General features: G+C 43.1%; 1 protein-coding gene and 1 long non-coding RNA gene across 5 annotated transcripts; one reads left to right on the forward strand and one right to left on the reverse strand.

Annotated features, from left to right (window-relative positions):
- The first annotated feature begins 689 nt into the window (after positions 1-689).
- On the forward strand, positions 690-12,843 carry lpar2b (lysophosphatidic acid receptor 2b). Of its 3 annotated transcripts, none has more exons than XM_076147890.1 (5): positions 690-1,103; positions 6,055-6,563; positions 6,909-7,403; positions 9,020-9,279; positions 11,307-12,843. In XM_076147890.1, the coding sequence occupies exons 2-5, from the start codon at positions 6,308-6,310 to the stop codon at positions 11,319-11,321; spliced, it is 1,026 nt and encodes a 341-aa protein (XP_076004005.1). In that variant the 5' UTR covers positions 690-1,103; positions 6,055-6,307; the 3' UTR covers positions 11,322-12,843. The 3 variants fall into 3 exon arrangements, with proteins under 3 accessions (XP_076004005.1, XP_076004003.1, XP_076004004.1); XM_076147888.1 differs by having other exon boundaries at positions 11,446-12,843; XM_076147889.1 differs by lacking the exon at positions 690-1,103 and adding an exon at positions 1,133-1,254 and having other exon boundaries at positions 11,446-12,843.
- On the reverse strand, positions 12,707-14,479 carry LOC142996800 (uncharacterized). 2 transcript variants are annotated; one of them, XR_012961783.1, is made up of 3 exons: positions 14,461-14,479; positions 14,018-14,115; positions 12,707-13,455 (listed from the first exon to the last, which is right to left on the reverse strand). It is a non-coding gene; the product is annotated as an uncharacterized LOC142996800 (long non-coding RNA). The 2 variants fall into 2 exon arrangements; XR_012961782.1 differs by lacking the exon at positions 14,461-14,479 and having other exon boundaries at positions 14,018-14,349.
- Between the last annotated feature and the right edge of the window lie 480 nt (positions 14,480-14,959).

Genomic DNA, 14,959 nt, shown 5'->3' on the forward strand with positions numbered 1-14,959 from the left:
ACATCCACTACAACTCATAGCATTTAGATACGCTTTGTTTACTCTGTAGTTCATTATATGATTCAGGAACATAGAGGCTATATGGTATATTGAGTATAATAGAGATAAATATATATTGAAAGCTAAATATTAAGTTCCTACCTAATCAAATCTGTGAGTGGCTTCCAGGGTGTGAATCATTGTGGTCTAAAACCTTTTACCTCCATGGTCTTTATATCATGCGCAGTGGATGATCTGGAGGTTCTTGGGCCCATGACCTCAGCGATCCGGGTCACGGTCCTGCTGTGCATGTGTCATGTCTAACCCTGAACATAAAAGTAAACACAGCTCATTTTGGTATCTAAAGTGAATGAAAACCAATAACTTTGATTTTATGAATCATAGAATTGTAGATGGTAGATGATGATACATGTGAGGAGTGTGTAATAAGAAGAATAAAGAGTCTTTAAGGAGATTACAGTATTTTACCAGATGTGTTTGTCCTCACATCGCTTTTGTCAACATTCCTTTTCACCATCTTGAAAAAGAAAGGCCCACTTACCTCTGGGAAACCTTCAACATCAAAAAAGAATCCGACTCCAAGCAAAAACAAACCCGTGCAAGCCGTCAGTCAGGCCGCGGCTCCGGCTCCCATTGGCTGCTTCATCCGGCGGGCGGACACATGACGCTCAGGTTGGAATGGGCCACAGCACAAAGCTCCAGGCTGCTGTGTTGTGAAAGAGAGAAGCGAAGTGTGTGTGTGTGCGCGCGCCTGCCTGTTTGAGTGTGTGAGTGTGTGTACCGCGCCCTAACTCACTCACTCACTCAGTGCGCCCCGGGGACGCGCACAGGTAGACGCAGCAGGAAACCACGCAGCGTGGAAGAGAAAGAGAGAGAGAGTCCGCACAGGTGGAGGCGATCCGAAAATTTAGGGGGGAGGAGAGGACGTACCTCTGGGGACTGGAGCTGCGCCGGGACGAGAGTGTGAACCGGTAAACCGAGTGTATAGTTTCAACCAGCCTTTGTTGTGAGCGCGCTGGTGTGCGCAAAGGTACGACGGCTTCACCTGCCGAGGCCTACCAGCTGGATTTACTGGACTAACGCGTTCTGAGATCCGCGCTAAGGTAAGTCGGTTTGACTCCTGGTGGCTATGTTTGTCCATGCTGAGTCTGTCCTGCACCGGGACAACTGCTCCGTCCCACTGGGTATCTCTCTCTCTCTGGGACACGATCGCAGCCCCGTCTCAATAATCCAACATCGATCTTCCTTCCTTTGGTAAACTTCCAACTTAAACTTCAAGGCTTAATTCTCCTCAACTATTCAGTTTGTTTGCCCCGAGACGACGAAAGAATGCAGAAAGAGGAAATTTAGCGCTTAACACTCCCGCTTATCTGGACTGACCACATGTATTTGAACATTTAGGCCTTTAATGGATCTGTCAGGTGAGACTATCCTGTAACTTTCTGTGCTTAAATGGTCAGTTGATCAACACAAGATTAATCACTTGAGTCATTTATAAAGATCATGAAATAAGAAAAACACGTCAAACTGCTTCTTAAGCCTCTCCAGGGTGTAAATGTGCTGCTCTTCTCACTTTAACTTTATTGCTAATACAATCCATTTGGCTTTAATCACTTTTTGTTAAGTCAAAATAAGATCTGTTAAGAATATGTTACCTTTACTTCTTGTAAAATGGGAGTCTGTCTCAAATTAATCAAATCAATATGAACGTTTGGTGGCTACACACAGTTGATTATCATTAAGGTGCAGGTACAGATGATCAGTGGAACGATTCTCTAATCTGGTGCCTGCAAGCCCACAGAAGAAATAGCAACATTAAATACACACACCGTGTTACTAGAGCCAGTCAGTGATCTGTTATTGACACAGCCAGAAGGCTTGAGGCAGACCTGCACCAAACCGGATGATGGCTCATTCTGATAAACGGGGCCACCAACAGTGTCTCTGTGCTGTCCAAGGATCTGCACTTACTCTATTTCCAACAGCATATAGAGGTTCAATAGATAGATCTGCTTTTCTTCAAGTTTATGGAAACCTTTGTTGTGCACTGTAGTTATTTAAAAACGTCCCTAATTACAGTAGAGCTTAGCAACAAAGACGTGACTGTCCCATCGACCGGAATTCGCTATCGTCTCCTATTTGCAGAGCTTCAGTGGGAAGTGAGACATGACCTTTCTTTAGCAGTTTCCTGTGCAGGCAGGTGTCTCATCTACTAACAAAGGTTTCGAGCAAGGCTATTGCCTTGACCGTGTGTTATAAGGGAGAGGAAGTGTCTGTGCTATCTGATGAGTTGGGTTGAGGTCAAGGCACTGATGTTGCACAGGGGATCCCAGCTGTTACTTGTCCTTACTTCACAGCTGGAGGGACATCATCAACTCTACCACAATCCCTCCAGTCTTGTTGGCTCTTGAAAGGTGTCTTAGGTCTGTGTTTGTGTGCAGTGTTATTCGGTGCTTGCTGAAGTAAATGTGAGTTCTTGCAGAGAGAGGATGAGAAATAAAGAGGGAAGAGACGCGGGTGTGGCTGCTCCGATAATGATGGGGTTTTCATTCAAAGTGGCATTTAGTGATTCGGCCTGGTCCAGTCACACACTCCAACAAGTTATGACACGTGAAATCGCAGTCTTGTATTTCTAGTCCCTTAGAGCCACACACAGCACAGGGTGAAACTGAAACTGATCACATAAAAGCCGCCAGTTATAGCTGGTTGTGTTTTGAGAGGATTTGCATGTAGATCTGAGGCACATAAACGCTCCAATGTCATAAACACTGGACAGTTTGTTGTCTAGACTCTCAGGTTTGAGATTGATCTTCAACAGCTAGATGGACACAAAGGTTTAAGACAAAGTCTTTATGGAACATGTATGATTACAATTGTAAGTATCAAACCTGACATACTTCAGCTGCTACAAGAAAGACTCCTGCTTGTGGACCTTCTATAACAACTGCAGACCAACACAGGATATAAACGCTGGCACGTGATCTCAGGTGGTGTTCAAGAGACCGCATCCTGTGTGTACCAAGGTTATGTTAGATGTTCAGTCTGTAGTAGACACATCTTGTCAATCGTTATTCATTACTAATTGGATTAATTTACAATCAAATGTGAGTTTATTATCAGACAACAGAACATTAACCTGCAGTAATGAGGTGAAATGAAAGGTGCATCTGTTTTAATGTGGAATTTATGGCTACGCTATATTTTCTAGCACGCAGCACTTTGGAACATTTGCCTATGAAAGTGCCCTATAAATAAATGATAACTTATTACGTTGCTCTATGTAATGCGCAGTTCCGATCAATCAAAGCACTCTGCGGTGAATTATTCACTTAATAATGATTGCTGAAGTTTATAATAGACCAATCGACCTGGTTTGTTTGGTAGAGTTACCAGCATTCCTAGCTAGCTACAAACTAGCATTGCTTTCTTGGCGTCACCTGGAAAGCAGACTCGTCAGGTTTTAAAACTGAAAAGCAACGTCCCAAAATATGTTTCATTCACTATATTGTGTTTCACAGTTAATGGAAATGTTAACTCTAACTGCTTCTCTGTAGCTAGCACGGAGGTTTGACTCGCTTGCTAGGCTAGCACAGGAAACAGGAATGATGCTATTTTCCTCAGCACAAGCTTGTTATTAGTAATGAAGTCATTTAAATTATTATAGTCTGTGATTTATTTATTTAATACTCTTAATAAGTGGGTTAACGTATTGTGCTGTCATGGACAATACATTACAATCCATGACTCCAAGGTTAGATTCAGTTTGCCTGCTAGCTCTATGCTCATACAGCAAATAACAAATACACTGAAATGTACACGTCACATATCACATGTAGCACAAACACCTTAACAATGATGAAGTTGTTCTGTAGAATTCCCCCTTTAACCTTGGCAGCAAGTACAAAGGTCAACACAGAAGCGGAATTTTAATGGACCTGAGCAGAAATGTTTGTGCTTTCAACAAGTTGGTAATAAAGATGGTAGATCTGCACTCTTGTGCTCTCGTGTACACGTAGCAGGTGAAGGGTGGAGGGTAGTTTACAGGTTTGTCCTAAAGGAGAGAGTGGAGGTGGCGTGTTGGCACTGAGTGACCTGAATGATCTGGGTTCAAAGATCAGTTGCAGCTTGGTTGTCAGCTCTCATCCAGAAAAAGATCCAGGAGAGGTGGGAGGAACGCTCCCTTACAAAAGGATTTGCAACTGTTACTTCCTCTTTGAATGCCACACACAAACAGGAACCTGTTGGCACTGCGCGGACAGTGACACACACTCACACGCACACACATACCACAAACCATGTATTAGCATTCCTGTTCATCCAAGTCATCATGTTTTGACTTTTCTCTTCTTCTTTTTTGTTTTCGGCACCATACTTGTGGGACTTTCCTCAAATATTTTGCATTGTTGCCTTAATCAAACCCGTCTTGATCATTCATTCTCCGGTTTCTCACATTTTCATTCCTTTTCTTGCTCTTTCTGGTTTGGCGTACCCCGTCCACACACACCCTTGGATGGGGAATGGGTCACTGAGGAGCTCTATGTGCGTGTGTGTGTGTGTGCGTGTGTGTATTGTTCATGTTTGGATTGAGATTGGATTACATAGCTGGATTGTGTAATTCTGAGGTGTGTCTCTACTCGGGTGCTGCTCTCCTTTGTTGAGAGAGGCGAACTTAGAGTGGTACTGTGTGTGTGTGTGTATGTGTGTGATTATCAGAGCCAATGGCAGCATGTGTGAGGGAGTTTTGTTGATTCAAAGCCCATCATGTGGTCCGTGCAAGTTTACCGTAAACAATGGATTAAAGTTTGTTGTTGCTGGCCTCATTTCAGATGTGTCCTCCAAAATGGGGTTTGACCGGTTGAGTTCTGCTCCAAGTTGTGGTTGGTTTTGATTACAGTGCCCCGGTCAGAAAGCTTCACAGGCGTCTGTCATGCCTTGCTCAGCTGCACAGAGGTTGGTCTTTTGGTGGTAAAAGTACAGCAGCAACTTGCCTGATAAAGTCAATAACTCATCCAGCCAAGAATTTCTAGCTTTCGAGATTCTTTAACACAACAATTTGTAAAACTAGTGAATAGTTGACAGGCAGCACAAGCATCAGTGACTTCAAACTTAGTTTGAGGATCTCATGCCCTCACCTATTCTACCCTTAGGTGCCACAACAGATGGCAGCAACAGATGGCAGCTTGGTTCCACAGATGCTGAACTGAACTGTTCCCAGAACCAAAACAATTAGTGTGAGTCATCTTTGCTAGAGAACAACTTTGGGTGTGTGGAGTCAAAATAAGAAATCACTTTTACTTTATCCTAACAACAAATCGGCTCCACATCCTTAAAGCCAAAATCCCTTGCGACATGTCAGTTATTTTCTGTCGTTATTATTGCGTAATATAAAGTAATTGTATTTGTTCAAGATTATCAACGTTGTTAAGGTGTGTGAGTTTCACACCTGGTTAGACACGCCCATGGAGTACTAGGTTAGCATGCAAGTTTGTATTGTTGTGCGAGTGTGACTGGAAGGCCGTTTGTATGCTGCCGCAGGCAGGAACGAGTTTCTCCACCTGCAGCATACGTGCCTCAGCTCGGGGTGATGCCATCAGGATGGGCGAACGCACTCAGCTCCTGGATAGACTCACCACGAATTCAATATATTTTCCTTGGAGAAGGGAGGAGGGAGGGGAGAGAAACGGAGACAAAGATGATATGGGAAAGACACAACTGTCTGTCTCTCTGTCTGTGTTTTGGGATCTTGTGTGATGTTGGATAAGGTTCAGCATGACCTGACCACCACCAATGTTGACACAACACACACACAGCACAAATACAAATTGTATCTATCTGATCCAGTATTGATCAAAACCACTGCAGAATCCTTTCATTTGTTCTCATCTTACATCTCTCTCGTGGTTTTTGCTTTTGTGCTTTCACACAATGTGCAGACTTCAATTAACATATAATTACGAGTTGAGAAGAACTTTACATGTTGTTTGGCACAAGCTGTGTAATGGAGTCGAGTGAAGCTGTGATAATGTCCTTAACTAACCTTTCCTTCTTCCACAGAATGAAGAGGAGCTGCCACAATCCCAGACAGAGATAAAGGCTTCAGATTTCCTACCGGACACCTCCTGTCACCGTCTCTCCAGCCGATGGCCTGCAGACCACAAAACATCTGAGAGGGCCGTACTGGATGACGCTCTAAGAAACCCCCCCGGCCCCCCGCCCCCACCAGCACGCCACACCCTGAACTGCTTTAAAAGGCTGATTCAGACCTCACGCTTTCTTCCCTGATCCCAAATCCATTGAATAGCTGAAGATGGATACACTGGGCGAGGACAGAGAAGGATGCTTCAATAACCGCACTGTCAAATTCTTCTATGACAAGAGCGGCAAGAACATCAGTGAAAATTGGCGAACCCGTGACTATGTGATTGTCAGTCTGGGCATGGGGGTGTGTTTCATCGTTATCTTCTCTAACCTTTTGGTTATAATCTCCATTTTTATGAACAGACGTTTCCACTTTCCCATCTACTACCTGTTGGGTAACCTGGCCGTTTCAGATCTCTTCTCAGGTATGAGCCTAATTTACATAAACTTTTATATTTATACTGCCATGTACTTTGTGTAAAGTTTGTGTTGTATGTGTGCGTTCAGTTTGAAAGTATGCTCATCAGTGTGCTATTTACTTACACCAGTCACCTTGTTTGTGTACGGCCTTTTTAATGTTGGCTGGTAAATAGTGAGTGGATCTACTGTCTTCCTCAAACTCCCGCACCAGTCAGTGCAGAGATATAGACACACAGTCATGATTAGCCCCCAATTCTTGACTTATTAAAAATAATAATAATTTAACAATTGATGTGGGACCATACATAAATAATGTCTTTGTGATTCATTCTGCTCTTTCCTCTTGTCAGGTGTTTCCTACCTCTTCATGATGTTCCATACTGGTCCCTGGACCATCAAGCTGACCAAGCACCTGTGGTTTGTGCGTCAGGGGCTGATTGACACCAGCCTGACGGCCTCGGTCCTCAACCTCTTGGCTGTGGCAGTGGAGCGGCACCAAACCATCTTCAACATGCAGCTCCACAGCACGATGAGCAACCGTCGCGTTCTGCTGGTCATGATGGGCATCTGGGTGGTGGCAATACTCATGGGTCTGATCCCCACCATGGGCTGGCACTGTCTGTGTGACCTGGAGAACTGCTCCACAATGGCACCACTGTACAGTCGCAGCTACCTGGTGTTCTGGGGCGTTCTTAACCTGCTGACCTTCTCCATCATGGTGGTCGTCTACACCAGGATCTTCATCTATGTGAGGCACAAGAGCAAGCAAATGTCCCAGCACACCACCCAGATGAGACACAAAGAGACTGTGCTAAACCTGATGAAGACGGTCTCCCTGATCCTCGGTGAGGAAACGCACACGCATACATTCCCACACGCACACACCCACAAGTGTGACAAGAATAGGGAGGATAGAAATGAATTTACAGTATAAGTGGATGTCATGGGCAACAGTGATGTCACCTGTCACAGGATGCTTCATCTGTCACTCTGATCAAAGAGTCTGAAGGAGGTGGAACTCTTGTTTGTGTCCTTGTGAGAAATGAAGAAGGGCCACATTTCTCTCTCAGACTCTCCACCACTGCGTCTGCACACCGAGAGAACTGAGTGAGCTGGAAGTGAGCAGCTCATGGCATACTAGCTGATATCCCCATGTGTAACTGTGTAGAGATTACAAACGCACACAAAAGACACAGTAGTTATCCCCTCTCCTAAACTGAACTGTGGTATTACACACACACACACACACACACACACACATACACACACAAGCCAAACTTTAGGATGTCAATGCCTCTGAAATAAAGAGTACAATAGTTACACATATTCAGAGACAGTTTATTCTCAGATGTTGCAGTTCTGCAGATATGCAACAGTATTCCATCCAGGGTTTGTGTGTAAAAATAGTGTATCAATCGTATCAACAGCAGCCTGGAGCTCCACAATGAAAAATTCAAATTGTGATACAAAAGGAACACTGGTTGCTTTTTAAGACTCTGCACATCCACACACACACACACACACACACACACACACACACACACACACACACACACACACACACACACACATACACACACACACATACACACACACACACACACACAGTGCCATGCAGGCTGCTCTCTTAGCTTGTCTGAACGTGTTAAACCTGACCCTGACTCTCCCCACCCACACTCCTTCCCTCCCTTTTCTGCTGATTGTTGGTGTTTCTTTTTGCCCTGGCCGTGCTCTCCTGCTCCTCTCCCGTCTTCCCACACTCCCCTGCTTCTGCTTTTGCATTTTTAACTGTGGATTAAATTCCTCAACTTTGACAATGTTACTTCTCTCCCGTCTTCGCTCGCCGACAAGGATCCAACATGTCTGGCATGTGAGCAAACCCTCAACATGTCCTAACAGAGAGCTGCATAGTTTAGTTAGTATGACACAAAACATTCCCTCATTGCTTCTCTCCCTCCTGCCTGTATGACACCGCTTAGTGTTTGTGTGCAAGTGTGTGTGTGTATGTGTGTCTATGTGCGTGTGTCTGTGTTTTGTTACCCCAGTGTTTTAACTTTTCCATCTGTAGCTTGGACGTGTGCATAAATTAGTGTGTGTACATACGGAATTCCTGAGCTGTCTAATCAGGTATTATGACAATGAAATTTGATCATACAGACTAAACCCAGAACTCAAGCTGACGTGCGTGTGTATGTGTGTTCATGTGTGCATCGTCTACAGAGGAATTTACAGTGCATTCCCTTTCTCCCTTGGCTACCCCCTACTTCTTCACGTTCTTCTACTCTCCTTTGTCGGTTCTTTTTTGTCTTTGTGTTCCTTTGAACTATTTTGACTTTATGTCACGTTTTGGGTTTGATCAACAATGCCATTACAAGGTTTTTAATAATCTTACATGCCCTCGATTCCCCTCGCCCTCTCCCCACCGTCCTCTCACTCCCTGACTCCCACTCTCCTCCTACAGGCTGCTTTGTGATCTGCTGGACGCCCGGCCTGGTGGTGTTGCTGCTGGACGGTCTTGGCTGTGACCGGTGCAGAGTGCTGCGCTATGAGAAGTACTGCCTGGTGCTGGCCGAGTGCAACTCCTTCGTCAACCCCATCATCTACTCGTTCAGGGATAAAGACATGTGGAGAACCTTCAAGAGAATCATGTGCTGCCTCTGCCGACGCGACAAGAGCCACACGCTGAAGTCTGGCGTGAACTTTAACACCCTGGAGCACGAGGTACTGTCTGAGAGCAACGGAGGCGACACCACCAATCAGAATCAAAACAGCCAAGCACACTAAAGACCAGGGCTGTAAACGATACAAGTCCCTGAAATCATACTGACTGTAGAAATACTATGATTGGCAAATGGTAACGATCAAACTATCGGTGACAATTGTCTTGACTAAACAATTAAACATTATGTAAAATAAGAACTGCACATAATCGTTCTAATCTTGATTTTAAAAACAGATTACTACAAACAATAGTGTTAGCAAAATCAAATCAGGTAAAACTCAAAAGCAAATGTAAAGACGTGCATATCTACTTTACAGGCTCTGAGTGAATCCACTGCAGAGTGACTTGACACTGTTTTTTTGCTGTAGGTACCGAGTCTGACCCATGCGAGTCTAAATATGGGCAAATTACTTTTTTCTTTATGTCTGCCACGACTTGTGAAAAGTCTTGAGCAGAGATGCTTGTGTTCCTTGAGCATCGCGAGCCACCCAAATGGTGCACTTTGCTGATGCGCTCAAATATCCAACCAAATTCAACTCATTGAGGGATTAGCTGTGGGTGATGCTAACAGAAGCGACGGAACAATGGAGGAGGAGCTTAAAAGCAGCATAGAGTGATTTCCTAAATTGTATAATATAAATATCAAATCTTCCCCTCTGGTTGTTGCATGGTTCGATGTCAGCAGTCAAACTGTGCCGTTTATATTTGAGTGCTTCTGTGTTGGGTGTATCATCTGATTTAATGGGGAATCCGGGTTAAATATTCTGCATCCACTAAGTCAGACCTATACGTCCTAAACTGCCCTGAACATGTTAGATTTTGATTGGTCCTTTACTTCTGTAACATTTTTAGGTGACATCATCGACATATAAAGTGTTCCAACACGCCTAGCAAAAGAATTGGGGCGAGTGAACAAGTTCGTGGCCAGCATCCATGTTTTTGTAAGTTGTGGGTGTTGCCCGCTCGGGCCTCGCGATGATGATGATGATTTTCAGGAGGAGGGACTAAAACAATCTAAGTAAGCGCAGTGCTGCAGTTAGAGATCAATGTCATTTGCGCATAAAAACATTGCAAAATGGAACCCAGAGTGTAGATACTCTGTGTGTGTCCTCCTTAACTGTTGTGCCTGGGTGACTGCAGCCGTCTTGTGAAAAAGCAAAAAGCCAAACATGTTTGTGTTCAGGGTCTGAAACTTTCCAGTAAATCCTACCAATTAGAGCCGGAAAACTCCTGACTCACAGTGCTTCCTGCCGTTAATGGTTTCATTAGAATTTCCCAGCTGCCCCAATATACAGTGATACACCACTTGTATGTCATTTGTGCTAATGCTGATGTGTGTTACATTGTGTGGCAGCGCTTGTACAGTCTTACACCACTCCAGATCTCTGCTTGTGTTTGGCACGGCTCATGTGTCTTGCTGTATTTCCTCTGACCTTGTTGCTCTGGCATGTGAACATGTTGGGGGCATACACAGCGTCAACCACAGGAAGACGGACACCCACACAGATCTGTTATTAAATTGGCTGCAGCCTTGCATGCAAGGATATGCATATGTATACACTGATTCACAAGAGGAAGGATTGCATGAAAGTGAACTATGCCATGACTCACACAATGAATGAGGTTACACATTTGTGGACGGTGGCATTGATTAAATCATTAGCTTAACTCTGGCTTTATTGGTAGAACCCTGAAAGGGAATGCAAAGCAGCTCTACTGTATATTTAACCTGCAAACTGTGTTTTTGAATTTCAGTTGAACTAACTCGCTGTCATACTATAGGCTTGCTGGTGATAATATTTTTTTTACAGTTACAGATCTTTCTTCACATTTTGTATTATTTTTATACAAAATGAATAAATGCACAACTATAACTCCACCTACCTCTGTGATTTGTGTCGTCATATGTGGCTGCTTGCTGTTTGCCTCGCGGTGTGTTTGTGTGTTGATGAGTGAAACCAACTGAGACATTGTTACATAAGAATAATACTAAATGTATTCATTTGTCTTTCACTTTTCCTGCCAGTATGGACACAACTAACCCATTTTCTTTCTTTTTCACTCCCTAATACCTCCTGCATCACCTGATCCTCATTCTTCCTCCTTCACCCCATTCCTCTCCTCATTCCTCCCTCCTCTTGTCCTTTATCCACCTCTGTTTTCAGACCTCTAAGTCTCCCAATCCTGAACTAGAAGAGAAGAACAACGGTGCCCCCCTCATGCTTGAAGGCCTAGACGACACCCAGGCCTCCTCAGCAAGCTGAAACTAGCCCAAGCAACAAGCGGCGTAAATGCACAACATCCTGTCTGTATGTATGCATGCATTAAATGTGTTAAGTCCTGCTATTCTACAACCAGTAGATGTTTGTTCTGACAGCATCAAAACTGGTTGCTGCTAAAATCATTGTGTTTACCTCTGACCACTGTCTGTATGTTTGTCTGTTAAAGGGACAATTCAAATACTTTAGGAAACAACAATGTGTAAATCCTGACCAAACTGATATTTTTGCTGTAATGTGTCTTCTAAATTAAAACCTAATTGACTCATTTAGTAACTTGCACTCAATTAAACTAGCATCAACTCTCAGCAGGCATAAGGGGGGCAAACTCTTCATTATTGGGCCAAGGGAAGGAGCTCTCTTCCTGTTTAGACATGACCTCCCTATAAAAGTAAGAATGGGAGAAGAGCAGCTTCAACTTGAATACGTGATGGAAATGGTGAGTCCAGTGTGTGGCCCGGGCATGTCTCAACAACTGTATCGCTTTGGTGTGCAAATATTCTCTATTGAGTGCCATTGAGGTTCTAGAGGTAATATTTGTAACCCTCCATAGGTTCCAGTATGTGTGTATATAGAATCAATGGAAAGCCCATGTTGCCACTGTTCATAAGATTCTAATATTTATGTATATGTTTAAGTTTATGATATCAATGGGAGACTTGTTGAACAGCTATTTTCCTGTAATTTCACAAAACTGTAAGAGACCAATCCTTCCAGCTGACCTGAGATATTATAGTTTGTGTTCTTTTTCCAAACTGACTTGCAGCTTATGTCCAAAGTTCTGCTTGTTTCCCAATAGTGAGCCAGTAAAGACGTTCTTTTGTATACAAACTGCTCAACCGAAAGACATTATGTTGCCAGGTGTTCCTTTTCTACTTGTATTTAGTTTAGATTAAGATTTAATGTTTTATTTTTATTTTTTACTGAATGATAATCCTTTGGTGTTTTGTGTTGAAATGTCTGTGCTCAAATCACTCAGATAAATTGCCATATAAAACTGTATTTATGATCAGACTCTTGTACAAATGCACATGAATTTCACATTACAGTGAAGTCAACAAATACGCTATGACATTTAGATTTAGACTTTTGTTTTCATCCATTTGTAAGTTAAGGACAGCTGTGCAGCAGCGTTTTTGCGGCCTGGTTGTGGTTAAGTAAAAATGGCATCAAGACATTTAGTGTAATTAATATGATGATTGATTTTCAGTACTGCATAAAATGGATATTGGCCATAATAATCTGCTCTCTTTAACTTGTGTGTTAATAAAATTGTTGAATATTTGTACGTCTCTGATTCGCTCTTGCCTCTGCCTGCCAAACCACAGGTCTTCTTCAGATTGTTTTCATGGCTCATGTAGCACTGCCATGGATCAATGACAATCAATTCTCTTGTTTCCCCGCATTTTCTGATTTTGCCGTCTCTGCTTGCATGTGTTATCCACACATTCAGGGCGAAAGGGAAAACCTCTTGCTGGGTTTCGGCTCCTTACTTGTGTTCTTTGAAGACTGTATGCTCTTCATGAGATCCCCTGCTGCAAGACTACCCCCTCTCGCCTTCTCCTTCCTTCCCAGTGAAAACACCTGTGATGACTGTGGCTCCTTCTTAATTTCCCCAAGAGAGAACCTTTTCACAGATATTCTCTCTTTTTTGTCCGTTGGCAGTGAGAATCTCTTCTTCTCCTTCCTCTGGCTGTCCATACGTAGTTTCTCAAGTGACAAAATATTCTTCTTCTTGCTTTTCTTATTGGGTATCGCCCCCTTCAGTCCTTTCCAGGCTTTGCTCATAGTTGACTGCTTTTTCCTTCTCCAAAACACCTTCTTCTTAGAGGAGGTACCACCCATGGCCGGTTGACCCTCAGTGGACAGACCACCTGTGGAGGTCAGGTGTGTTTGCTGCAACACAACAAAGGAATTACATAAAACATAAACATGCATCAAAATTGCGTGTAAAGTATGAATGCACTTGCAGCCATTTGGGAAGGTCGACATTCAATAATTTTTGAAAAACCCAAACTTAATTTGTTTAAGGTAAACTTACTACATTTTCCTACTTAATTAAAGAGATGATTTTAAGCTGTGTTCTTGTGTTACTTCAAGTGATTATTCTCACAAAGTCCAATATTAAAACAAAAACAAACAGGTGAGATGACTCCTGCTCTCTCTCTCTCTCTCTTTCTCTCTCTTTTTCCTCTCCTTTCTCTCTTCACACAGGGCCAAAACATTTCAGGGTCCCTACACAGATTTTGAATTAAATAAAACCCCTAACACTGAATAATTATAGTGAGTAAATAATAATAAGTACGTAATAAATAGTTAAATAATTTAGAGGGTTTGGGATTTGAAACTACCATGACGGCACTAAGCAGCTCCATATATCACTTCAAATGTCGCCCGGCACTGCAGACACACACATACAACCGTAATGTACACACCTAGTACATAAATTCATACACACCTTATTTCTGCAGTCTTAGCAGGCGTCTTTGCTGTTAAGGTCCTCTGTACTGGTTTGAAATAGTGTCGCAGCTCTGCTCTCTCAGATGTCAATTTGCTCTGTGAAGCCAAAACCATCATATTTATTCCTTTATTCTTGTGACACCTTAAGTTACACCCAATCATAACAACAGGAACAAACTAGTTAAACAGCATTCTTTAGGTTAGGTAACTTTGCTGTTTTACAGGCACCACTGAGTTACTGCTCCACAAAGGTAGATTAGATTAATATGAGAAAAGGGTTAGAAATATCGCTGATTTGCTACATTTATCCACGTAGAAGCTTAAACTTGAGGTCTTGGTTTGTATCCTGTTCCTGTGGTTTTGAAGTGTCGGTGTGCATGCACATTCTCTTCAAGTGCAGAATACAAGAAGTCATGTGACCCCAGTGTGTGTGTCACTTACTTGTAAGTTACATGCTTGGAATTGAAATGATCCACAAACCATCACCGGTAGCAAAGCAGAGAGCAAACATAGTTTCCATTGAATTACATTCCACTGAGGTGACAAAATGTACATTACCACAGGGTAACGTTGGGAGCATCTGATTAATGCGTTCCTAGAATTTGAACTCTGTAACCTCTGATTTGCCAAAGAGGAGGATGTGTGTGTGTGAGAGAGCGAGAGAGAGAGAGAGAGAGAGAGAGAGAGAGAGAGAGAGAGAGAGAGAGAGAGAGAGAGAGAGAGAATTTGAAAGAAGAAATGTTGTTGTTGAGTTATTAGTTTATTTTGAAAAACGGAAATAGTCACTTGCGTATCTTTACGCTAACTTCCGCTTCAATCAATTTACCACAAAGGCGTGAATACGCGTGCACTCTGAATGGAGGTGCCGCTGATTTAACCACGGAGTTTCGAATGACGGCAGTCTTTACTGGGGCGTGGAGGGGCTGAATGATACATATGT

The sequence above is a fragment of the Genypterus blacodes genome, unplaced genomic scaffold, assembly GCF_046128005.1.
Source record: "Genypterus blacodes isolate CSIRO-AG114 ecotype Tasmania unplaced genomic scaffold, CSIRO-AGI_Gbla_v1 ptg000039l_1, whole genome shotgun sequence".
NCBI lineage: Eukaryota > Metazoa > Chordata > Actinopteri > Ophidiiformes > Ophidiidae > Genypterus > Genypterus blacodes.